The sequence below is a fragment of the Halictus rubicundus genome, chromosome 9, assembly GCF_050948215.1.
Source record: "Halictus rubicundus isolate RS-2024b chromosome 9, iyHalRubi1_principal, whole genome shotgun sequence".
In the NCBI taxonomy this organism is placed as follows: Eukaryota; Metazoa; Arthropoda; class Insecta; order Hymenoptera; family Halictidae; genus Halictus; species Halictus rubicundus.
The window spans coordinates 10,372,779-10,389,245 of record NC_135157.1 but is presented as its reverse complement, the minus strand read 5'-3'; the positions used below and the strand labels follow the sequence as shown (position 1 = coordinate 10,389,245).

The following is a 16,467-nucleotide window of genomic DNA, read 5'->3' as shown; positions in this document are numbered from 1 at the left end:
TCTTAGGACAGTTCGTTAGAGGACTGTTCGGAGAGCCCGTCGATGAAAATGTAGAGGACGAGGAGACAGATGTGCCAAGCAACATGGCGAGATAAATGAACGGGCGCATTTGTCGGTAGAAAGCTTGTTGTTCTCGGTGAACGAACGTATCATTCCTGCAGCGAGAGAACGTTGCATTCCCTGTAGAGTTAAGCCTAGCCGGAACCGGAAGGCTCCTCGGTGTCTCTATCTCTCTCGACGTTGCACATAAATGCTCACAGACTGCGGACCATTAGAATTCTCGTACGCTATGGACCTTCGTAGGCTAAGGACTTAGACTGTAGTGACCTAGTTTTCGAGTGAACTGAAAGAATAGCATGCTACCTGGATCAAATCTGTTCAGCCTTTAACGCATTGATATTCTCGTGATAAAAGAAACTCAAGATTGAATGACGGGACACGCGTAGGCTGAGGATTTACACTTAAGTCCAATTGCACTCCGGAACACTTGGCAATAGTATACTGCTTGCACAATCAACTTTAGCCCCCAGAACAAATTTCCAGCGTCACAAAAGGAAAATTTAACCGTCGACTTAGATTCGCTGGGAAGATCTTATTAAACTTGGAAGATATCCGGTGACAAGTGGAATTTCTTAATCAGCCCGTGTTAGCTGGAAATCATCAATATTTCTATCAGAAGAGGACATCAAGATTAGACCGCGAATTTAGATAGATCGAGGAATTCGAATCGAAAGACTTAGTGACGAATGGTCAGCCTTGTTAGCTATAAATCAACGATATGGTCGTCAGAAAAGGACATTGAGGTCAGACTGTGGATCTACACTCGAGTTTTCTGATAACAAATGAACTTATTTTCATAAGATTAGCCCTAGTTAGATTCCAAATATTCCCATCAGGAAAACTCCTCGAGACGAAACTGTGCGAGTCTACAAGGATCGAGGACCTGGACTCGAGGAAGCTAGCGAAGAAAGAAACTTATGATCACGAGATCAGCCCTAGTTAGTTCCAACTCGTCAACTACGAATCTGATAAATTAAGAACCTAAATCAAAGTGACCCAGTGACCAAGTGCAACGTACTACCACCAAACCAAGCTTTTCCATGAACCTTCACATACCGAGAACATAAACCAAAGTGACCCAGTGACACAGAACAATCTCTTCTGAGCTATCACTCATCATCATCCTCATAAAAAGGGGACCCAAAAGGCAACTATGGACCTTCTCAAACCAAGAACATAAACCAAGTGACCCAGTGACCAAGTGAACACCCTCTGAACTATTACCCTCAAGAATTCCTTATCTCTTCAACATCCGACTATGGACCTTCCAAATCCAAGACCATAAGTCCACTGACCCAGTGACCAACTTAGCCATATCCGCTTCCCAGACCTCGAAGAGCTGAACCACCATGTCCGGCTGGTGAGTCGATCGATCCTCCGTCGGATCGTCGATCGCCGCGATCCAGGGGTGTGGTGCGGCGATGATCGAGCCGGGCAGTGATCCTCTGGATCGTTCGCTCGAGAAACCTCCCGGTCGAGTGATGCCGGTCCAGTGACAGTTCGTCGAGGTTCGCGGATCTGCCGATGTGTCTGTCGACGAAACAGTGGCTCCGACTGCGGCCGCGTGAACGAGAAGAGGAGGAAGAGGAGGACGAGGAAGTCCCTGAAGAGGACGATTTCTCTCGGGGTGGCCCCCTCTCGGGCCAAAGCTGTCGTCTTCGTCGGTCTGTTGCTCGTCGCGCAGCTACCCCCTAGAGGAGTGCACGTGCGTGGCTGCGTGCGCGCGTGAACCGTGTCTATCTGTGTGTTGGTAGTGTGTACAGTGCAGGGACCGACGATGGAATATCGGTGAGGTCACGAGGTCACCGCAGAATGCCTGAGCCGAGGGCAAAGCGCTGTAAACACTGTGACGGTACGACACGCACAACGTTTGGATCATCCCCGCGATCACCGTTCTCCGATCTTGTGTGATCGAGGATCGAGGACGCTTGTCCCCACTAACACGATTTAATAAAGTTTTCGCCTGGTTTTCTCGCTATAGCCGATTATTAACACCCTCACCCATTGCAGCAGTTCGATGCCGTTTTGCGCCACGTGCAGCACTTCTCTCCGAGGAGTTTGTTTGATCGGTGTGACAGGTTTGTCGAGTTTGATGCGATCCTGTGCCGGTCTACCCGATTGATACCATTTTGTCCGCTTTGCATGGTGTTTTGTGAACCAGATGATGTTTAACCAAATTTTAGGAGTTTGTAGGGTTGTACGTTTGGAGAAATGAGTTTTATTCAAAATTGAATATGCTGGGCTAATAGAGTATCTTTTCGAGATGGTAGCGAAATGTCAGGGAACGTATTTTCGCTTAAAGTAAGGTATGCAATAAACTTATTTTTGGTTCAAGTGTGGCTACTTCACACGTGACATAGCACATTGCTCGAAATGTTCATTGGAGCTGCTATTTTCAGCATTCTTCCATAAAATGGGTACATACTTGACAACTCACTGCGAGCGAGCTAATGTGCGTTTGTAATTCGCGGACTTTAATACTTCATGACGACGATCCTTTATATCAATCCTTTCTGCGGTCGCTTTTCAAGGGTTTGTCCAGACAAAAAGTGGATGGTAGCCAGTTGAATCATTTCCAACGCGGTGCGAAATATTCTCGAAGGTTTTTGTGATTTGTCATAAAGTCAAGGTCTCGTCAGCTCGAAATTGCCACTGTTTTCGAATACGAACATTCAGAAAAGCACATTTCTCTCGACATAGAAAAACTTTTAAACCCGGTGTCCGAGCAATTTACAATTCCCAAAACGTTTGCGGCAGAGGTTGCAAAATTACTTTTCTACAATTAATATCACAGTTGTAAATTCATCTCTGTTCCTAAGTCATGCAAAAATATTCTTATACAACGTACATTTTTCGATAATTCGTTAAAAATAAGTACAGCAATTTCGTCGCATTGCTTTGCTCAACAAAGTACGGAAATGTCAATTTCAACTCCAACTTCGAGGGCTGTTTCCACCCCCTACGCAATTTCCGTCAATTACTGGTGAACGCATAAAAATTCGCAGTTTGAGTGCGACAAAAGATGGTGGTTCCTCAAGAAAATGCGAAGAACGGCAGAAAAACGGGTTAAGGATTGAGAACAATTATCTTCGGTTGATTTACCCTTAACGAGGGTGACTCCAGTGGAGTCGGAGACGGGTGTTAGCAGCGCAGGGAGGCGACTGGTCGCGAGAGCGTTAATTAGGGACGAATAGGAGGCCATTTTATCTGTGGGTCATTTATTCCGCGGCTGTGGCCGGACACTTGGACCAGGCTTGAGGCAGACCAAGGCGAGTGCGCATAGCGCATTCCGATCGGATGGCAACCACGTCCAACTAGCAGGTTCTCCTCTCTGCGTCTCTGTCTCTCTTTCTCTCTGTTCTTCCTCCTTCTTTCGTCTCTCGCGCTCCACACCGACAGTATTTTTATCCCCGGTTATTCACCCTCTTATCTGCGAATAGAGGCGCCCCTTATCCACCTGGATTCATGCCTTCTTTCCGTCACCGTCGCGCCTCGCCCCTCTGCCATCCGTCACTCGACAATACGTTTATTCATCGGCCCGGACGAAGTCGGTATGGTCGTAATTGGATTCCCCGTTCCTCCACGAGACCAATGAACACGCGTAATCGCTCGAACAACCTTTTGTTTGCGCCTCTAACACGGATTCGCGAAATTCTTCTCCTAGGAATTTGACGCGAGCCTCCTCAAAGTTGATCAACTCAATCGAGTGACCTTCTCTTTCATTTATAAAAACGTCACAATAATTGTACATTGTAAGCTACAAGAAATATTTATATAATCGATCTTCTGTTTTTACTGCACAGAATGAATTTTCTGGAAGCCTATGCTTCCATAGGAAAAAATAAATATTGCAGCTGAATTTCACTTTTATTGTTTTAAATTCCTCTTCTTAATTGAGGTTTTGAATAAGAATTGATTAAACTAGAAATTGAATGGATCTTTTTAAAATTGACGAGAAATGAAGTTAAAACAGCACAGTATTTTCCATTTCGATACAATGGATATCGATTTTAGTATTTTTTCGTATTTTTCCATTGAAGGTCGGACCGAGAACGTAATTAGCATGTATTGGTAGCGCGTTTCTGTCAGAGCGGATTTTCAGTTGGGCGTTCTAAAAAAGAATATCGATCGTTTGATGCCAACTACTAGCCCCCACGAATACTTCCGTGAGTCAGTGTCCGTATTTTCTTTGAAAACAAATGTTTCAATCCATTTCCCGTAACCTATTAGATCTAATCTTGGATTTCTTGATTGGAGTCGTCGGTGGACCAATGTATTACGCTTTTCGTGTTCTACCGATAGAAAAAATATTGACTGAAGGGAGGAAATAGAATGAAAGGGATTTCTGCCGACAATGATTTTCTTTTTTCCCGTCTGCTAAGAATTTTAACGAACATCCTTAATCACCCTTCTTCGTCCAACAAGTTCACTCGGCGAGATAATAAATTTTTCTGTGACCTGTGTTTTCCGCAATTAATGCTCAGAAACTTGAATCGCGTAGGAATCTATAGAGTCAACGAATTACAAATGCAAATCTGACCAATTTAAAAAACTGGAATATTTTTTGCGCAGGTGAACGTAAAATAGAACAAAATTGAAATACGTTAATACAGAGGCACCAATATTTTGGTATGCAGAAAATCTGATATTCTGCGATATTCAAACCATACCGGATTAATGATGAAATTTTTATGATACACGCCAAAATGTTTCAAAACTCGATGTGCCGTGTACGTTTCGCGGTAGATCGCGAACGGATCTGTCTCGCGAATGTTTGCAGAAAACACGCGGATCTAGCGGGCCGGGTGTTTATAAGTTTTGTTTAAGAGTTCCCGATGCAGACATAAGAAACGTAAGAAACGGGCGCGGCATAGCGAAATCCTTTTTTTAATCGCGGCCATCTGGTCGGAGTCCGGTTCGACGTTTCGAGAAACAAAAAGAGATATGGCTACAAAACGATCGGCCGAGCACGATCGTCGGCGAACAAGATCAAGAAAAAGAAGAAGAAGATGATGATGAAGAAAAAAGTAGGCCAATACACGAAGTGATCGTTACCATTCTCGAGCGCTTCGATGTTTGCATAGGGGATCGGACCGGAAAGAAATTCAAATAAACGGACGCCGCGTCCACCAATCTTCCCGCAAATATTCCACGATATTCCTCAGATTTCTTCTCTCGCGGAAAAAACTCTATAGTGCCACGGAAATTTCCGATTGCAATTGCCTGCGAATTTTTCGGCGAATATTTCTGGACGCTATTTTTATAATTTCTAACATATTACTTTCAGTAATTTAAAATTGTTCGTCTTGTGAAAGAGAGGCGAGGGTGGAAACCCCTAACTTTGTAACAGTTTTTCTCGACGAATGTACGAGATATTCGCATGATTCAAAAAGCAAATAGTAGCCACACGATTCTTCTATTTCGTCAATTTTTTGCAAAATTTTGACTCGTTCACTGAGGGCAGAAAAAATGATTTTTTAGGGGGCGGTTCGAGTTAAGAATTAAGATTGATACTGTATTACTTATTGTTATTGGAAGAAGTAACACTGAATGATTTGGGTTTTGTACGATTCGATGAGAGGTTGTAATGAGTATTTTTAAATGTTAGGTTTGCGTTTTCTCCGCAAATGAAATTGCGAGACTTCGGCGATGGTTGCTCGAGGTGCCCGTTACAGTTTCATTCGCGGCACTTCCACTTTTCCTCCCTCGTCGCGCTTCAAAATTAAACTCGAGGAATATGTAGCACTAATGGCGCTCTTCCGCGTTGCGGACGTCGACGACGAACAAAAGCAGCCATTGAGCACCGTGCATTCATCCGCGGTAGCCGTGCCGAAATAAAAGTCTTGCCTAGAACCGCGGCAACCGTGTCTGCATTCGTCTTGTTTATCAGAAGACAATTGTCTCCAAGAGAAGAACACCGGAAAGTCTGGATTCGCGAGTGACGAATGAAGTCCGTCTCATTTGGCACAACCTTGCTGAATACTAAACGAAGACGGCGAATTTTACCCGGTTATGACAAAAATAAACGAAACTTTCACGCGGCACCAAAGGAAAAATTAAATTAGAAAAATGGATCTTTCCATTTTCTGAAAAATTCTGAGGACAAACAATAAATTTCTGTGCGAGTCCTGTTTCTTGTAACCCCACCAGATAATTTTTATTTCGTATAGGGATGTATTATAATCATGTAGAGCAATCTCCAATAGAATTAAGATCGTGCTGATCTATAAAGAATTTATCTCGATCGCACCGCGAAGAGTATAGGATTGAATGAAATTCTGCGTTCGTTGCCTCTCGTTGCCTAGACCGTATTAAATTTTTTATTAAATCCCCGATTTTTTACGGATTTGTATACGCTATAAACGCATAGAGTTCCGCCGTGTAGCTATTAGACGAGGTTCGATAATGATCGAGACACCGTTAGGCAATCGCAGGGCTAATAAAATTTAATGAGTGGACCGCGGAAGCCTATGCATGTCCGATTTTTCTTCCGAGTCCCTCTCATCCAGTGGTTAGAATTAATTGACAACTTATTACTTTCCATTCAGGCTTTTATCTGGCCACAAACGAGATGGGAAATTTATTGGACGCTCAACGAGCTTCGTATTTTGTTGTGTTCGACGCGCTCGCGCGCATTACCAGCCGCATTGATCCCACGGTATAGCAACGAGGATCGATCAAAGTTTTTTTTTTTACCGCGGAAGATGGAACATCTGACAGAAGAAATAAGAACCCTTACATCCGTCGATGTCATGTTTAGCGGATTAATTCGGTAGGAATTATGGGAGAGGCTCCCCGGAGCCGATCAGCTTTAGCCCTCCGTATACTATGCCGGAGTCACTTGTGACCCGTAGCAGCGGGGATAAACTCGAGTGACTGTCAATACGTACAATTTTATTCCGACATAAGAGGGCGCTTTTTATTTCGAAATAAGAAAACTACTATCCCCTGTTTTTCTTCTTCATCCGAAATACGACGAAAGCCGGTCCCGAGCTATCGTCTTATATCGAAAGGACACTGTAGTGAAATATCGGCGTGGGTCAGAAATGACTCCGGCATAGGCCTAGAACCATGGTGGACGAAAAATTTCCTTCTCTAACCTTTTTTTTATGAGCTAATGTGCGATTTTACGGTTCCACAAGCCTAATCAATATCTCTTCAATCTCCTCTCAATAAAGCGTAATTGAGAATTTTCTCACTGAATGTAGGGACTGATTAGGAGTAAACGAATTAAGAGTCGACATGCTCGCGCCTCGAATGGTTATTTGTGAAGTTACGTGAATGTTCACGGTCTGGTTACACCAGAATGGATTCGGAATTTCGAATCCATTGTACACCGACAACCAGACGGTGATGTATGGCCCAGGGACGGCCCGATGATTACGAGGAATCTGTTCCCTCATCCTTCGAGAACCTTGTCGTTAACGAACGTCCGCCCCTTTTAATTACTTTGTTCATTAATCAGCCCGGGGACTGGGCGCTGGGGGTGAGTGCCCTTCCAATAAACAGCCTGTTACGAGTTAATTGACAGCCTCGCTCGATTCGGTCTTCTTTTCACGTCGTTGTCTGCGGCTTTGAAGTTTCTACGATTTTTCATTTAGAAAATCCGCGATGAAGCCTCTCGTCTCCGTCAGAAATTAAATTGGAACAAAAGAGGTTGAAGACCCTGCTTTGTATTAACTTGGCAGCTCGTGGATTGCGATATTAAAACGTCTAATGAAGATGGCAAACGAGAGAAACACTTATATCTAGCAGAATACTTTAAAACACTTAATGTTTTCGTCTGCAGCGACGATTAGACTGAACTTTGTGCGTTCTCGGTGGCATGATTCTCTTCGGGGTAGCTGGCTCTCATGATCAGCAGGTTGAACATCTCTGGAACAGCTCTGGAACAGTTGGGAAACTCGAAGAACGTCATCGCCAGATGTTCCTCGCGATTCCCGATCAGCTCGAGAAACGCCGCGCCATTCGGAACCTTCTCATTTTTATGAGATCGCGCGGGTCTTCTTCAAAGAGGATCGTTCCGCCGATGGACAGTGAAATATCGCTCGCCCATTGGCCCGTCTTTATCTCCGGCTTTTTTATTCCGGCCCGTTACGCAACGACCAGTATTATTCCTGTCGTTATATTTGTCTGTGCCGATATTCCTCAAGGTTGCGATCGTTGGAGGATCCAGCGGCGTGGGCGATGACAATCGCGATCGAGGGACACCGTGCTCCCGGTTCTTCCATAAATTTCGATCTAAAAGCGTCTTCTGCGCTCTAGCTTTCACGAGACCGTCGAAATTTTTGATTTAGCGGCTCCTGGAACCATCGCCGAACGATGGAGGCCACTCTTTAGGCTGGAGATTAGGGTGGTTGCGTTGGGAATCTGTTGGCAATCTTCTGGAACTGGAAAATGTATCTTATTCTGCAAATAAGAATAATAGAAAAATTAAAAGAATTTTTTACTTACCGGCAATTTTCTCGTACAATTTTTGCTATTTTAACTCCTTTTTACGACTTCGTTAAATAATCGAGCTGGTCGTTTCTCTGACCACTAATTGACAAGGTTTTGGCAACTGGTTGGGGATTGTCCAAGGCGTTAGAAAAATATCTCGGGACTCGGTTTGAGGTTCTGAGAGGTGAGCATACCTCCATTGTCCAGATCGCGAGAATGTATCACCTCGAGGCTAGCCAGGATTATATTTAGACTTGTTTCCAATCGACAGCTGGTAGACTCCGCGTTTACGAGCCATTCGCGAGAGCCTACGAATCACTTTTAACGCCATCCTGTCCAAGGATCGTCGTATAGACTTCGTCTTGATCGCCCGGGATGACAGGGAACTAAACGTACCTGGTAATGCAATCCTTGTACAATGTATGCTGTGCAAACATGCTCCGACGATTTGGGGAACCGCGTAACGCGTGCACGTGTGCGGTTTGGTAACCGTGAGCTTCACGGCAACCCGCCGGCTTTATGCCGTTCCAGAAGACCGACCGGCGACATTTCTCGATGAGGGTTGGCACTCTGAACTTTACCAACAAACCAATTAATTTATTTACCGGTGCGATTGATCCTACGAATATCGGTTTGCTACGGTTGGGCACTAAATTGACCCTCAGAAAACAAACCCCCAGACAGCTACCCTTAGACGCAAGAGACCTACTACCTAAGGGACCTATCTTCTACCTAAAATCTGCAAATTTCTGGAAACAAAAATGGGACAAATATCTGCTCTCTCTCAAGCTGAAGACTCCTCGCAAGAAAACCACCCTCTACTGGTCTTTTATTCCCGGGCCCAAATTTTAATTATTCCAAGCTGCAAAAAATTTGTAAAAATTCTGAGATACTTATCGAATTCTCTAATTTATAAGTTTAGTGAAGCTTTTAATTAATTTCACAATAAAAATTCGAAGGAAGAAATTGAATCGACACGTAATACCGGCGGAGGGTGAATATCGTCTCACCTAAAATCTGTAAATAATTACAGAAATTGGTAATTCTGACCAGGATCTAATGATAGTACCTTATCTAGAAAGCCACCCTCGCAAGGCACGACCTTCGCAGGACAATCTGGACTCGGATTTGGCATCGGTCGTCTCTAGCGACGCCTAGTTCGATTATTTATCGGGACGGTATGCGGGATGCGTGGGCAGAGTCGGTTCTCCCTCGTATTCCCGGTGCTTTCCGCTCGCTGGCCGGTTTCCAAACGGCGACACCCTCACACCTTCGGATTCCTTTCGGCGGGCATTCGTGTGCGTGGACGCCGGCACGTACGTGTTGCGTGTTCACCGCGTTCTCTTACGTTACACCTCGTACACGAGTTACGTCGCCGTGATTACGTGCACACCTCCGGACGATCGCGTCTGGCTTTTTCCGAGCCTCCCCCTCCCCCGACACGCTGCCGGAACCATCTCTCTTTTATTCGCCAACGATACGGCCCGGTTTATTATTGGACCCGGCCACCGGCGATCTTTATGCTCGATCAGTAGCACCGGAGAATTTATTCGATCGTGGCAAAAATTTACTCCCTGGAATCCGAACGACCCCGTTGCCACCCCCGAATCTCGCGACGGCCCTGGAACTCCGCGGAGAATTCTGTTCGTCAGAAATTATGGCCACTTGCGATCAGAATTTTCATGCCAGGTGTCTTTCCTCTTATTTTTTTAGATTTTTCTTTGGAGGTATAGTGCTTTGCATGGTTCCTTAGGAATTTTGGTTGAATTCTCAAATTGACAAATAACAAAATAGAACCTTCCGGGAACATCCTGAAGAATCCACTGTAATTAAAAAAAAAAAAAAGAACGTAACAGGTTGCAATGCTAAAATCTCAGCTGAAATGAAAAATTAGTAAATAACAAAATGGAAGCTCCCAGGGATTATTAGAAAGAAAGGATGCCAGGATTCCGGCTGAAGCGCATAGCGCGCCGCGACGCGACGCGGTCCAAGATTTCCGCGTGTTGCACGCGGCATAGGGTGCCTACAGTCAAGGTCCGTGCGTTCAATTTTAGAATGATAATCGAACGTCTCAATGACTAATCCTTAACCAACCGAAATGCGCCAGCAATAGCCGCGAAAACCACGAACGGCGGAGCGCGGCGCAGCTCGGTTCTTTATTCATCCCGGGGACTGAATGGTTGACGACAGGCCGGTATTCTTAGCTCCCGAATGTTACGCGGACGATGTATAATCGTCAAACAGGGAAATGCATGGTGCGTATTAATAGATTCCCCGTAAAAATAGAATCGTGATGCATCGTGTGTCTGGCCGAGGCGAAATCTCGTAAAGCCTTCGTCTTTTCTAGGATTCGTCTTTTCGGCGCGAACGCCGTCGCGTAATCTTCCTCACGTTCCTTTTCTTCGTTTTCGCTTCCATCGACGTCGCCGGGGGTGGGTTATTCGTTAATGGCGACGTCGGACGTCGGCGACGTTGTTTTTTCTCGCGACGGGACGATAAGGGACCGCAGACGGACGGAAGAAGAAAGAGAAACGTGACGCGCGTAGCTCTCTATTTTCGACCCCGGCGATTAGGCTTATTTATGGCCGCTGGAAGGCGCTACGGGCTCCTGTCTTCCTGTTCCGGAAGTCGCAGGATCTTCGAATTTATCTCTAGCATTTCTCTCGATATCTGAGCAATCATCGCTATACTGTAGCCGATCGAATGGGCAAGATCACTTTGCAACTTTGTAAATAATTCCTCACTGGAATTGGCAGTTTATTCCAAACTTTTGGCAAGTGGTGCCATACTTCTTGTACGTTCATTAACATGTCTGTCGAACCGGGAATGCGATACCTGGTTCCGTTAGTCTGTGCACCGTGTGGTTCCGAGTGAGTCACGTAAGAGGATCTGCTCCGAAAATTCTGTAAATATTGATCCTCGCGGAAATTGATTTCTGTTAGGGTCGATCGTATCCACAGCGATTATGTAATTCGCCGTGTATGTTTTCCTTATTGATTCTAGCGGGTGATGTCTCGAGGCCGTGTTCAGGCGTGTACCGACGATACATTGAAAGTCTCGGACAATTTACGTTTAACTGAACATATTATTAACAATTTCGTCGACGTGCGCGCGTACAGTTCTACTGCTTCAATTGCTCGACATCAAAGAAAAAATTTAATTTAATTCATTTTGTTCCGAGAACGAAGCACCAAACAGGATACGATTAACGTATCGATACGTACTAGGTAATTAGTGATTCTCTACGCTCTTCGTAGAAGGTCCCGAAGGTCCCAAGGGAGTCTCCTGGTCAGAGTGGGCGAAAGCGAAGCGTCGAAAAGTTAGTGGATCTTTCGACAAGCCGGGCAGGGAACACGGTGTTCGCGGAGAAACAATCCCCCATAAATTTATCCAGCTTCAATCAAGCGACCCGTGGCGAACGACAAAGATCAAGAGTGCGAGAGAGGATCGAGGAGAAGAGAGAGTTGTTGACGATCGGCGGGACAGGTGGCGGTGGGACGGCGGCGCGACGATAGGCGCCTTTATCGAACGAGATCGAAGATAATCTCGCCATCTTTCCCCCTTTTCTTTTTCCCCCCTTGACTCTCTCTTTCTCTCTCTCTCTCTTTCCCTCTCTTTCTCTCTGTGTTCGACGCACCCCTCTCGCGCGCACGGCCGACCGATCTCCTGTTGCTCTTGGCAGCCGTGCGCATGGTTTACGTGGTAACAGCTGTGCTCGCACGCACTTTGCTCGCGCAAAACATCGCTAATGGACCGACAACCTCAGCAGAGTCAGCCCCGCTTACGCGTAAATATAGTGAACTCCTCTCTTTCTTCTTCGGCTTTTTTTCCGACATTTTTTCCCCTCGCTTTATCTGGACTGTCGCTGTCGCCGGCCTGTATTGTCATCAATGGGACTTGCTTTCTATTGTTCCTGGAACGTCGAACGTGACAGCGTTGGGGTACACTAATTAATTCCTTAATAAATACAAGGGTTAGGTTTGTCAATTTAAATTCAAAGGAAAGAAAATAAACATGGACGATATGAAGGTCATCTCAAGGTTACATTTCCCAAGATTTCGCTAATACATTTTAAACATGAAACTACTCGGTCATTAAAGACACTAAAGAAGTATTTAATTTCGAAGAAGAAATTAGGCTAGTTTCTCATAGCAAAGATCGAGTCATTCTATTTTAGGTAGAGGATGGACTGGCAGAGTCGGATGAGAGATCGCTCGAGCAGATGTTGAGAAATGCCCAAGCAGGACTGTTATGCTGAAGCGTGACAACTATTAAAATGTGTATCTCGTGATTATGAATCATGTATCTAGTTAGTGGGACGTAGGTGGCCGCCGATAGCCACACGGGCGGATTGGTGGTGCGGCCGCGTGTACGCGCGCAAGATCTGTGCCGAAGCTAAACATTCCGCGGAGCATTCACCCTGGCATTGCTGTAAAAATAAACGGATCGCCAACGGTGTATATCCACCTCGTCCCCGAGGTCTCCGTTTCATTTACGATACCAGTGAACCGAGAACCCTGCGTCGCTCCTCTTCCTGTTGCTCCCTTCCAACGAACGCCCCCGCACCTGCTACCCTTGCTAGACAAAAGCAAACATCGATAGGAACGTCGATCGGAGCGTACTCTATTTTCGAAGGACGCTGGACGTGCGAATCCTCAAGGCCTTCGTTTGACCTTCGTTCGCCTTTCATCCCCTCCCCCGCAACCGTAAACGCAAAACTAATCTGTAAGGTTCATAATCTTCAGAACTTTTCTTCGAAACGACGCTCGCGATTAGCTTGCGAATTTTATGACGAGACCAGGTTGGTGCGATGGAAAACAGTACGGAGGGAAAATGGAAGAAGCTCAAGGTCGTCACAATGACAAACCGTATTACGCAATGGCAGCCATCCCTGGAATCGACGGTTTAGTATCCCGTAACGGCGATTGTAACGACGCCCCGTAAAACCGCCTGCAAAACCTCCATTATCTTTTTTTACGGATCCCTGACCTTGATGCTCGATCGCAGGCCGAGTTTAGGATGCTCTGGAACCACCGGCGCTCGTAAAAGTGATTTAAAAGTGCAGCGTAAACGGAGTTGGATAGCGAACCATGTAAATACGCCGGTACTACTTTAGAACTGAACCATTAGAATCGGACAAACTGAGGCTGACCTATTGACCGATGGAAGGACGACTTTTTCACTTCACAAAATTTATTGCAATACTATAAATTCTACAAAGAAACCTCATGAAGAAATTAAATATTCGATCACCTGTTGTAGAACATCCTGCACAATTTTTCTAGTGATATACAAAGTGGAACTCAAGATGCAAAAATAAGTAAAAAAACGAATAACAGAGCGAACGAAAATTCAGTTCGACAGTTCGATTCGCGTTGAATAGGTATCAGCTCACGCGTCTGATCATGGCCAACCAATTCTACTTCGTGTGAACGCCATGACCCGCAAACCAGTTAAACTTTCAAACTCAATTTTCTCCGAAACGAAGCGTCCACCGAAAAAATATTATTCGCCTTTTTTTACTAATTTCTGCACACATGGATTCTACCACCCTTCCTGGCACATCCTGTATTTCTGTTTGATTAAATTTCTAAAAACAGTCGATGCCCAAGCACTCGCCTAGCGAGATCAATCGCAGTCTTTCGTCCCACTGTATCACAGCAAAAGGTCAAAGGTCCACCACCTTTTTTTTTCCTGTCGCAAGTTGGCCAAAGTTCCTGACCTTCCCCGGTGTCTCGCGATCGGGAAGCTTCCACGAAAACGACAGCGCGCCGCCGCGGAAAGAATACGCGAGCCGAGACGTGCCAAGTGAGTCAGTGAGTTGGATGGTTCACGAAATTAGATCGCGCGGATTATACAGCGGCCGGCTGTTCGTTGCTGCATCGCTGTAACCGGCATTGATTCATCGGGCCGACGTTTGCGCGCAGATGTTGCTGGTATACAATGAACCGCTTCCACACAATGTGGATCGCATTCCTAAAACGTTACCCGAACTAGCGCGATTAGAGATCCTATCCTCCACCGTTCGGTATGATAATAGAAACCACCCTAAAAACGCGGTTATCTCGAGAGGAAATCGTGCAACCTCTAGGGGGTAGTTCAACGAACTTGCGAGTCCGAAATATTTTCCACCCCTTAGAATTCTATAACTGAATTTACCAATCCCTATTTTTGAGACGAGTCTAAGTTTGGTATGAGAAAAGTAATGTTTTTCGCCAGAAAATTCTAATACAGTAGAATTTACCAACCCCTATTTTTCGAGATTGGGGAAAACTAATGTCTTCCCCCAAATAGTTCTAGTGTAATGGAATTTGCTAACCCTTACTTTTCCCGTTTCTTGGGATTGCAGAAAAGTAATGTTTTTCCCCAGGAAAGTAAACAGTGCTAAGTCTACGGAGACGGGGATAGAGAGAGAGAGCAACAACCCCATCGAAGTCGTTCCTCGTTAATCTTCCTGTTATTTATGACACCCCGACCACCCTCGTAGCTGCAAGTTTGTGTTTCAGGATGTTCCTGTTGACATGCTCCATTCCTCGCGTTATGAATATCCCTTTCTCCAACGTGCGAGCTACCAGCCGCAAGATGTTCCTTTCTTCGACGAAGAAGGGTATGCTACAGTCCTGGAAACGAACTTCAATGCGTTTTGTTAACCCCTGCTCTACGAGAGCTGCACCATTCCTAATATAAACAGTGTTGTGCATCTGTGACAAAAATGAGTAGCAAGTAACCGCAGAAATGATTGCTCCTTCTTAAACCGAGCAGTAAAATGGCAATTTTTATTCTCCGGGTGAAAATGCACCCGAGATCTGCCGCCGAAGCCTGCAAGAATTTGTTTTCTCGATGTATAAAATCATACTAAAACAGAGCCCACCCACTGACTCGAATAACAATTTGCTCGAAAGCGAGCAGCAGTGGTTGAAGCAACAAAAGTCCCGTTTATTTTCGCTCAGACCTAATATAATTGCTCCCCAAGGAAAAACGAAGTGCCCGGCGTAGTTCGCGCATGTAATTCGCGCTCGTCCATCATCTTTTCGGCTTACATATGGAAGCAACATCCCCGGGGAAGTTTATTCTCGAGGCTGGTCATGAATCTAGCCGGTGGATGATCATAATTCACGCGTCGACGGAATATCAGGTGGCACAACGGGCCGCTTAATAACGCGGATTACGGAGCCGGAACAAAGGCTGGTACCAGATGAAAAACGATGATCGGACAAGATATGACGACGCCTGGCGTGGAGTTGGCGTCGGGTCTAGGAAGCGAGAGCAGCCTCTTGCGCACCGTTGTAGCCCTTAATGAGCCCAACATGGGGCCAGACCCAACCTCTTTCGCTCTGTTTCTTCCGTCAACCGCTTCTGTCTCTCGTTGTCCTCTTCTTTCTCCTCTTCCGCTTCTCTCTCGTTCGCCCAACCTCCCCCGCTTCCCTACACCCTCGACTCCATTGCTGGCCGCTGCGTGACCTGGATGGTACCCAAACGAAATACCATCCTCGTCGCTGCCTTTTTCTCGACCGCCATTTTGGAGAACCCGTCGCGTTGCTCCAGTTTGCCAGGCCACTCGGATAAACAGCTTTGTGCCTGTCACGCGGGATTAATGAACGACCACCACTGTTCCTCAAATTTGTCGGATTCCCCGCTATGCGTCCGCGATCACCGAAAATTATACCGTTTGGATCATCTTTTTTTCTTGGGTCAGCACAGATTCGTTCGCTGAAAACCTCCGTGGAGGGTTATGGCTTCGAGTTTGTATCGAGTTTGTTTTTTAACATTAGATTTACGAGGCCCGTTGGAATGAAACTAAACACTTTATCGAGTACATCACAATAAAAAGGAATTTCTGAACGTGGTAAAGATTGAAGCTGTTTGAAGCAGTTTGAAGCTGTTTGAAGCTGTTTGAACTCCAAAACCATTTCTGCTGACCCACAATACTTGTACATGATTTACTTCCTTGTATGCACATAAAGTTTA

At 45.6% G+C, this 16,467-nt stretch overlaps 1 protein-coding gene across 3 annotated transcripts in view; it reads left to right on the top strand.

The window, feature by feature from the left end:
• The first annotated feature begins 819 nt into the window (after positions 1-819).
• The window catches only part of LOC143357347 (uncharacterized), a 322,767-nt gene continuing 307,119 nt past the window's right edge, over positions 820-16,467 (top strand). For all 3 annotated transcript variants that reach the window (XM_076793761.1, XM_076793762.1, XM_076793760.1), the window contains exon 1: positions 820-1,912. In XM_076793761.1, the coding sequence (XP_076649876.1) occupies positions 1,873-1,912 (40 nt within the window). In that variant the 5' untranslated portion in view covers positions 820-1,872. The remainder of the gene's footprint in view (positions 1,913-16,467) is intronic.